Source organism: Gossypium raimondii, chromosome 11 (assembly GCF_025698545.1).
Source record: "Gossypium raimondii isolate GPD5lz chromosome 11, ASM2569854v1, whole genome shotgun sequence".
Taxonomy (NCBI): domain Eukaryota; kingdom Viridiplantae; phylum Streptophyta; class Magnoliopsida; order Malvales; family Malvaceae; genus Gossypium; species Gossypium raimondii.
Window position 1 is genome coordinate 38,896,305 of NC_068575.1, and position 10,326 is coordinate 38,906,630.

The 10,326-nt window shown below is 33.8% G+C and overlaps 1 protein-coding gene across 3 annotated transcripts; it reads left to right on the plus strand.

Annotated features, from left to right (window-relative positions):
* The first annotated feature begins 5,389 nt into the window (after window positions 1-5,389).
* Window positions 5,390-7,158, plus strand: LOC105803960 (ADP-ribosylation factor 2). 3 transcript variants are annotated; one of them, XM_012636423.2, is made up of 7 exons: window positions 5,390-5,454; window positions 5,556-5,724; window positions 5,963-6,033; window positions 6,150-6,269; window positions 6,437-6,555; window positions 6,778-6,859; window positions 6,948-7,158. In XM_012636423.2, the coding sequence occupies exons 2-7, from the start codon at window positions 5,577-5,579 to the stop codon at window positions 6,951-6,953; spliced, it is 546 nt and encodes a 181-aa protein (XP_012491877.1). In that variant the 5' UTR covers window positions 5,390-5,454; window positions 5,556-5,576; the 3' UTR covers window positions 6,954-7,158. The 3 variants fall into 3 exon arrangements, with proteins under 3 accessions (XP_012491877.1, XP_012491875.1, XP_012491876.1); XM_012636421.2 differs by having other exon boundaries at window positions 6,778-7,158; XM_012636422.2 differs by having other exon boundaries at window positions 5,415-5,454; window positions 5,539-5,724; window positions 6,778-7,158.
* Window positions 7,159-10,326: the final 3,168 nt, after the last annotated feature.

A 10,326-nucleotide genomic window follows, 5' to 3' on the forward strand; every position in this document is an offset into this window, starting at 1 on the left:
TGGTAAGGTCATAGTATAGATGAACAAGTATATATGTTTATAATTTATGTTGTTTGAATTTGTTCAAATTGAAATGTGGTTAAATATTTGGTATTGAAATTTTGATTATAAATTATCTATAATTAAGTATAAAGTGAATGAGTACTTATTTGAAAGTTGTGAAATGGTTGTGAAAATGAACTATATGATCTCGAATGAATTTAATGGATTTACACCTATATGATCTCAGAATGAATTTAATGGATTTACACTATGTGTATGGATATTATAGAAATGTCTCCAATTTGTTAATGTTATGAATTCAGTTAAAATGTCCGTTTGAACATAGTAAACAATTAGGATATGATTTGCATGCCAATAGGGTTAGGACGTGCGTTTGCATGGGATTGCACTTCATTGCCTCTATTAGCATTTCAATGCTCTCTGGTGTGTTTGGGAATCTGAACATCTGAGTCATGTTGCTGTAGTTCATCGGGATATGAAATTATATAATTAAGATTTGAACTATTTGATAAAACTGGATTATAATCAATATATTGTTATTAAGTATGATCATATTGGTATATTACCTTATGTTGCTCATGTGATGAAAAATGAGATGTTTATATGTATGAATTGATTTGGTATGAACCATTGTGAAATGTCAATTATATGATAAAGTGATTTAGCACTAATGTTATGTGATCTTGTAAATGGTTGTCAAGGTTAAATAATTTAAGTTCTTTTTGTATTCAATTGTTAATTAAGGTAAGTTGATTTGAAATTTAGCTATTAATTTACTAAGCTTCTTAAGCTTACTCGTTTTGTTCTTGTTTTCTGTAGTTAACGTTTAGCGGAACTGGTCGTACGGATCAACTTCAGAGCTTACACTATCCAACCTTTGTTTGGTAGTTTTTGATTTCGTTATTTTAGTTTGTAGCATGTATATACGGTTTTGAAGTTGTCAAACTTAAACTTGTAGTTGAATTATCATGTTGATCTTATTTGGTATGAAGTTATTTTGTGCCATTTGAATGGTAGGCATGTTTTGGGTTTTGGTATCTTACTTGTGGATAGATATGGAAATGGTCACTTTAACATTGATATCTTATAGTTTTGGAATTGAATATTTTTTTTTTGGTAAGTAGCATGAATAAATGATTTTAGTATTTGATATTTGAAACCTTATTGATGATAGAATAAGATTCATGTGATGATTGGTTAAATTGCTTATTGTTTATATATATACAAATTATGGAGTCAATAAGAGTAAATTGGTTAGGCACTTAAATTGAATGTTTTAGTATGTTTTAAGCTTGTTTGGATGTATTTTGAAGGCATGTAAATAATTGATTTTGGTGTGGCTTGGCACCTAAGAAATTGGAAATATTTTGGCTTGTTTTAGAAGTCATTTTAGGTGCACATGGCTTGGGACATAGACACACGACCATTCCACATGGCCGTGTGGCCTATTTAATTTTGGTGCAAGTTTGCCCCACACGGTAACGGGTTGTCACACGGCTTGGCGACACGGCCGTGTAACCCTATTTCGAATCACACACAGTTTGGCCACATGGCCTGGGCTTTGTCACACGGCCTAGCCATAAGGCTATGTGACCCCTGTTTTAAATATTTTTACATTTTTTCTGTTTTATTTCAAATTAGTCCCTGATTGTTTCTAAATTTATTTTTAGGTTCCGTAAGCTTGCTATAAGGTGCAAAAGTTTTTATATTCAATGTAACTTGTCCCTGATTGATTTTTAGGTTCCGTAAGCTCGTTATTAGGTTCCATAACACAATACTAAATTGTAAAGTGTGCAAAAGTTTGTGTGTAAAATAAATTATTGTGTTAGGGAGTTTAAATGCAATGTTGAGTGTTAGTGAATTAATTATAAAGTGGTATTAAAGTAAATTATATTAAATGATGAATTTTCATGATATTAGAGAGTAAATTGTAAAGTTGTGAAATTTATAATTAAAATAGGATAAGTTATGATAAAACTATATGTTAAAGATATGTGAGTTTTAAGGATTAAATTGAATAATAACCAAAAGTATAATGACTATGTATGTTTAAATGAAAGTAATGAAAAGAACCATGAAAAGTAAACATCAACATCAAAAGCAGTTTTTGAATAGCAACGTGGTTTAAATTTGAAAATTCACCAAAAATTATAGAAATTGAGTTAGAGGTTGAAAAAAATGAAACTAAATTTTAATAAGTCTAGTTTTGTATAGAAGAAATGGTGCAATCAATGGAATTGTAGATTATGAGATATATTAATTTTGTGAGACAATATCGAATGATTTTGGGTTCTCGAATGATTTTGGGTTCCTTATTCTCACTTTGAAAATCATTATAAATTGTAAAAACATGTTTAGGTGATGAAATTTATATTCTTAAAAGTTTAATGAGTCTATTTTCAAGGAAATAAACAGAAACATAATCTGAGTCTTGTCTTGAAAGATAATTAATTTTAGTGAAGAAAGGTCGAGTTGTCTCGTAGCAAAATAGGGAATATTTGAAGAAAAATTGTATTAATTGGCTTAAGAAAATTTCGATAATATAGTGACTAAGAAATAAATAATATAGTGACTATCACTCAAATGGACAATTTTGATAAAATCATGTGTGTAATTGGAGAAACCTTAATTAATGCCCCATAGGCATGATATGTTAAGAGCCAAAGATTCATAAATATATAAAAACATTAAGGACGTAGATTGGAGAGGAGGGGAAAATAATAGGAGAATTTATAATGTAAAGAAATTATTGCAAATGAAGGATTTTGCTAATACATAAATGAAATTCAAAAACATTATTGAGATATTAAGTGAATAATTGATATAAGATGAATTGAGGAAGTCCTAATTGATAAATCATATGGTAAAGGTTGATAATAGATATGGAATGTAGCAAGGGTAAAATAATTTTGAAAGTACAAGACTTTTAATGGATTTATTTGTAAAACTTTAATAATTGTATTAATTCAATAGACTTTAGTATTAAAGGAATGTATATGGGATTCATTAAGGAAATATCAACTGATTTGAGAAATGAGTTGTTGGATAATAATATTTGATAATAAATTTTGTATCTTGAACATATATCGTTACTCTTTGATAAATAACAGATGCTAGAGTATAAGGTGCAAATTGACCCAAAGTGAATATCTCTTATTTAAGAACATCGATCCATATTTTGGTATGGATACCAGGGACATATTATCGATACTTTGTGGAATGTATTGATATTTCAGTTAGTGTATCAATATTTGTTGTATTTGTTTGAATTTTCTGAACTTCAAAGCTCAACTGGTATCGATACTAGACAAAGGTATCGATACCTGAGTTAAGATATGGACACCATGCAGAGAGTAACGATAGACTCTCCTAAAACCACTTTTGCACTTTGTAAAACATTTGAAATAAATTGTTACATGTCCCTAAAGATAAAAAAAGTATGCAAATAGGTCCTAAATGGCTTATATACTGTTGAAAGAGTTGACGAAAGCTCGATTAAAGTTTAAGATGAAATCAATATTTTATATTAACCTCAAATTATACTATTTACTTGATTAGGTAGAATTTTTGTATAAAAATCTTTGAAGTTGATTTGGCAACGAATGTAAAATCTTACTGCTTGACTTGATGTTCGAGTCAAGCATGAGGATGTTACACTTAGCCGAACCTAGCCCAAGTCCAAGCCCAAGCCCGAGTTTGTTGAGTGTTTCACCCTACCAGGCCTCAGAGTCACTTGGGAGCCTGAAGCCAAACCCCAAGTGGGATGTGTTTGCATTTGGGGTCATACTGCTGGAGCTCCTGACGGGGAAAGTGGTGGTTGTGGATGAGTAGGGGTAGGGAAATGGGATTGTAGTTGAAGACAAAAACAAGGCGTTGAGGATGGCTGATGCGGCAATTCGTGGCGATTTGGAAGGCAAAGAGGAGGGCTTGCTGCTTTGCATCCCCAATCCCACAAAAGAGACCCACAATGAAAGAAGCCTTACAAATCGTTGACAAAATCCCAGTTTCCACACACTATTATCAACACCGATAAACAATCAATAAATAGACCAAATTGGAATCTATCTCTGTAGATAGAAAACAGAAATGTATGTACTGATTGACTGATGATAGGCATTCGGGTTTTATTTCTTTCTTTATTATTATTTTTGTTTCAAATTTTGTGTTAACATGAACCAGTTCGTCTTGGTGTGTGACATTAACTAAGATTTACTGTTGACTTCTGACCCAATCCATTTCTTTTGTTTAATTTATGAGGAGTTGGGGTCAGTTGGTTTGGTTAACTAATAAGTTATTTTTACAAGATATTCACATGTCTTTATTTTTACAAATCAAATATGAAGGCCTAGTCAAATTTTATGTCAAGGGGTTTTAATTTGCTCGGACATGTTATATCTAGAAAAAGAAAAAATGAGTAATATAAGAGGGCGTAACAAGTGTAAGTGTGCACTTGATGTTAGATCCTCTACTTTCGGCACCTAATTGGTGTTGGAGACCAAGCATTCATCACCCATGTCTCACTGTCATTCCATTTACACCTTATTTATGTAAATAAATATTCTCATTTACTTTTTAATATCCAAATCCAATATCTTAACTAAGATTCTTCACATTCAATATGAACATCCAATCTAGGAAGGTATTGTTTGCTTTTTTCTTTTATATTTCTAGCTTCTTCTTAATGTTTCATCTTAAATTCAGATTTTATTTTTAAAATGCATTTTCCTTTGAAACAGGAGTTTGAGACCACAAATGCAGAAGGTGATGTAGCAAGGAAGGGTCCAGAGATGAAGGCCGTGCAAGTAACTCACCAGCATCCACCAACCAACCAAAAGACCAGCGGTGGCGTCCTCACCAGTGCCGCTGCCGCTGCCACATTGGCACTGGAATCCGCAAAAGATGCAATATCTCAAAAGTAAATGGAACAAAAGATTACCCTTCCGACTTCAGAACCGCTTACAATTTTCATTGTTTTGGGAGGGTATTAAGACTTTATGATTTATATTTTGTATAGGGTATTTGAGCAATACTTCTATGTTTGTCTTCTAAGTACACAATGTGCTTAAATGTTTATCAAATATGCAATGCGTTGCCTCCACATCCTGTATATTATTCTTTTCTGTTGTGCCTAAAGATATTATTGCCACAAGCATAGAAACATAACATTCCTTCGCTTTTCCAATTGGAATCTGATTTCATCTTTGAATTTTGCCTTCGGAATTCATTCTCAAAGTACATTTGTCAATTTACACATCACCAAAAGCAAAAACAAAGTTAGTTCCCTTTATTCTTCACCATTTGTCTTGCGAATCCTATTCTTTGTTTGATACCACAGTCCACGTCTCTCATTGGTTTTAAAGCATCCACTATCCAGCCATATATTTCCCTTTGCTTTACCACTTATTCCTCACCATCTATACTCACAACTTGTTCCTGCTCCAATATTTTCAGGTCTGTGAACCCATTTTTCATTCAAACGGTTTATGTTTTTTTACTACTTTCATGGCATCTTTATATATATATAATAATTTATAGTCTTTTCTTCCATGTAGTTAAAAATAAGAGTTGCAGCCATGGGAATGGCAATATCTAGATTGGTGAGGATGCTTTTTGCAAAGAAAGAAATGAGGATATTGATGGTGGGACTGGATGCTGCTGGCAAAACAACAATCCTTTACAAGTTGAAGCTTGGAGAGATTGTTACTACCATACCAACCATTGGTATTAAAACCTTAAAATAAATGGGAACACTGAGTTTCAATTGAGTTTTCATTAGATTTCTTAATCTAATTCTAGCCTCTAATTAGATGTTTAAAGTATATGTCTTATTACCTTTCATTGATCATGCATTTGGTGTCAGAACATCATCTTCCTGGTCTCAATTCAAGCAAATATAGGAATTGACAAAACCCAATGGAACAATCTTGTGTCTAACATGGCTTTTTTTTTTCTAATCCAGGATTTAATGTGGAAACAGTTGAGTACAAAAATGTTAGCTTCACTGTCTGGGATGTTGGGGGACAAGACAAGGTAGTAAATAAGCATATGAATACAAATGATGACTCTTTCATAATCATAGAAATCCGACCTCTCTGTTAGCTAGTACCTACGAATTAAGGGTAACTGTTTCATATTTTGCTTTATAGATACGACCTCTATGGAGACACTACTTTCAGAATACTCAGGGCCTTATTTTTGTGGTGGATAGTAATGACAGAGAAAGGGTATCAGAAGCTAGAGATGAGCTTCACAGGATGCTCAGCGAGGTTCATAATTTCTTTCAACTTTGTGAACTCTTTACAATTTTGTTCGGTCGGACTCAGTGTCGGGGGCTAATTTTTATAAAAACATTGATGAAAACGTTATTGATTGGTTGTTTACTCTGTAAGATTTGCAGTGTGCAAAATAGGCTCAACTAATTTTCTTCTTGCAGGATGAACTGCGTGATGCAACCTTACTTGTCTTTGCAAACAAGCAAGATCTCCCAAATGCCATGACCGTTTCTGAAATCACGGACAAACTTGGCCTGCATTCACTTCGCCAACGCCGTTGGTAAATTCTAAGTGTTAAATCAACCAACTCATTAGCCTATAGTCTATACATATACTATACTTATCACCAACTAACACAGCAAAAATTTGATCATTTTAACTTCAAAGATATGAATTAAACTAGAACCTAACACCATCTTAACAGCCAAATGTAAATTACTAAATACAAATAATAGAATTTTTAGTTTCTTCTAATAGTAGGCATTTTTGGAAACTGATATAGGTACATCCAAGCTACTTGTGCCAGCTCTGGGCAAGGACTTTATGAAGGTCTTGATTGGCTATCCAGCAATATCTCTAACAAGGCAAGATAAACTTTACGCAACTAAATTCTGGGTTTAAAGAATGCTTTCAATGGCCTAGTTAGTCCTATTTTCTTTATTTTGCTTACAGGCATAATCTAGCCGACCCTCCCAAAGAAAGACTTGAAAATACCAGCAGTCATGGGCATGTAACTATATATCTTCATTGTTCAGTAGATTTTGAACCAATTTTACAATTAAGAAACTAATATATATATATATATATATGTATGTATCTACGCATGTATAGATCTTTGTGTGTGATATATCATAAAGAAACATTTGGCCAGTGGTTCAAGAAAGTGGATACAATAGCTGATAAGCTCCTCTCATTTTGTACTAGCAATCATTGAAATCAAACTAGGAATACTTTAAGAGAATCTAAACCTGCTAAATATCGGTTTCTTAGGGGGTAAGGTAAACCTTCCAACGACATAGTATCTAGAGAAGAGAATTACTTGCTGCATGTTGTGTTATAACCAAAAAATGTTAAGCCCCTGGATTTGATGTGTGTGTTCAATTAGCCCCGAACTTTCAGGCATTTTGGTCTGAGTTTGTAACTTTTGACAGCAAGCGTAGGTAAATGGATCCAAATCCTGGAAAAAGACTACCTGATGTAATATGACAGCCCATTAGCCATCACAAGGTCAAAAGGGCTAAGCATGGTGGTCTTTTAAGATTATGTTTAAAGCCTTCGATTTGATGCGATCCATCAACCTGTTAAGTTACGGAACAGAATAAAAGAGAGAGCTGGAAAAGAAAACAAAACCAGAAAAAATTTAAAACTGAATAGTTTATCTTTCATTAAAATTTTTGTGCATAAAATATACAAAAGACCACTGCTGTTGCAGTGGTTAGTCATATCCTAAAACTTCGGCAAGTATTACATCAAAAAGATTGTATCACCTAACCAAATACAAACTGACACATTAGGTGCATCATGCTTGCCCGCTTATAACTGCTCTGTCAAGCTAAAACATCAAAAAGATTGACATACACTCTTAGAATATCTAAGAAAAATCTCAGTCATCTAATACAACCCACCTCTCTCACAAGGTCAAAAGTTTTTGTTAATATTATGCTCATCATTGGGGGTTTTACATTCTAAGATGGAGGGGTGTCCATATAGTTGCATTTAATCAATACTGTAAATTTTCTAGAACTTCAATTAAATCAGCTTAGACTAGGGGTAGTATTTAGAGCAGAATCACTGAGGTGAAAGATAGGTAAGTACTTCTTTCATGAACATCTAGTTTTCTTTTTCTACTTACATGGTGAAAGTTCTCTTCAATGTTTCTCTGGCATACAGAACTTCGATCACTGTTTGATTCCATACTCAGAATATATTACGTCCAAGTTATATCAATTGAAATTCATGAATCCAGCTCTCGGTTCACAGCCTCAGCCCAAAATACTTTTGGAAGATCCTTTTCAAACAACAAACATCTAGCCATCTCCATGATTGTTCTGTTTTTCCTTTCACTCACTCCAGTTTGTTGAGTGTAAGGAACAGTTAATTGTTGCTGAATTCCAACTTGTTGACAGAAACTAGCAAATCCCCTTGAGTTGTACTCAGTCCCATTATCAGATCTCAATTTCTTTATTAGACATCCTGATTCAACTTCAACCATGCTCTTGAACCTTTGGAATGCCTCAAACACTTCTAATTTTTGTTTGAGAAAATATGCCCAGCACATTCTAGTGTAGTCATCCACAAATAAGAGAAAGTACATTCTTCCATTAAGAGATCGAGTACTCATAGGTCCACACACATCGGTGTGCACTAGTTGTAGCTTCTCTGTAGCTCTTGAGCAGCGTTTATGTGAGAAGGGAAGCTTTTTTGGCTTTCCAAATTGACATGCAACACATACATCAGCTTTGTCGTAGATAACAGGTGGATTTTTAACAAGTTTATTTGCATGCATATATCTCAAGCTAAATTATTATAATGCCCAAGTCTTTTATGCCATAAGATAGAATCATCCACTACACTAGCATAAGCTTTCAAATCTGATTGTTTCCATTCTATAGGAAAACTTTTGTGCTTCATTTTGACTGTCATCAATTCAGAACCAGTAGGATCAAAAATGAAACATGACATATCTTGAAAATGCAGAACATAGTTCTTTTCTAACATTTTTCCCACACTCAACAAGCTTTGGCTTATATCAGGTACAAATAGAACATTAGAAATAAACTTTGTACCTGAAGAAGTTTTGACTTCAATCATTCCTTTCCCTTTGACATCCACAAGCTCTTCAATTCCAATCTTCACCTTGGAGAAATAGGACTTGTCCAACTCCTTAAAGAGACTTGCATCATGAGTCATATGATTGGTGCATCCACTATCCACCAGCCATGTTTCTGTTCCACTATTTGCAGCATAGCAAGTAGCTACGAAGAAAATTTCTTCTTCTTGCTCGAGCTTTTCAGCAACCTGAGCTTGGCCCTTTTGATTTGCTTTGTTTTTTCAAACCTTCTCCACATTTCCAAGTTGATTACAAGCTCTACATTTTACCCCTGGTCTAAACCAGCAAAACTTTTCAATATGATTTCTTTTCTTGCAATAAGAACAAGGTGGATACCTTCCTTTTTTGCTTTCCTGCCTGTGGTCATCTCCTTCTTTCTTCTCTTTGTTTTTTCTTTCACCAGATTGCTTATTTCTAGAATTGTTGCTGCCATGTTTGTCTTTGAGCTTTGCTTGAAAAGCTCCTTCAGTTGACTCCTCAAACCTAATAGCCCTTCTATGCTCCAAAGCTTGAAGAGCATTTACAACTTCTGTCAAGGTAAGTTTTGAGATTTCTTTTGAGTCTTCTAGAGAGAAAATTTTTTACTCAAAGTCTCAAACCTCTCTGGAATACTAACCAGAACTGATGCAAACTGGCTCGGTGATGTGAGTCGAGTCGTTAATGTGCCCAATCGTTAAAATGAGAAGTATCGTTCGATTTAAAATAAAGGGGTTAAATTTAGCTAAGTGTGGTATTTAGCTTCCAAAATAGGTTCAAGATGGCTAAGTATGATATGTAAGGATTTGGTTAAGTGAAGAGGCTAAAGGTTATTTGAAGAAGGATTTGTGGTTGGCTTGAATGGCTTTAAGGTCAAGAAGGAACCAGTACTAAAATGGAGTACTAACCCGAATCTTATAAGACACTTAAAGGTGATGAAAAGGACCTTGACCCGCTAACTATAAGAGTTAGGAACCAGAGGTATCAAATGGTTGAACGCCACACTCGGGATTGAGTGATAAGTTCGAAGAAATAAGGAAGACGCCACTAGCAAGCTAGATAAGTCTACTTGAGTCTAAAAAGAAATAAGAGAGTTGAAAAACTCAAAATGTATAAACATTAATCGAAAGGTTCAAAAGTCTGAAATACAATGAAATAGCTAAGTATTTATAGTTAGAGAATTAGGCAAGCCGAATAGGCACTTTGGGTAGCCAAATGGACAACATGCAGCAACTTAATGAGCTG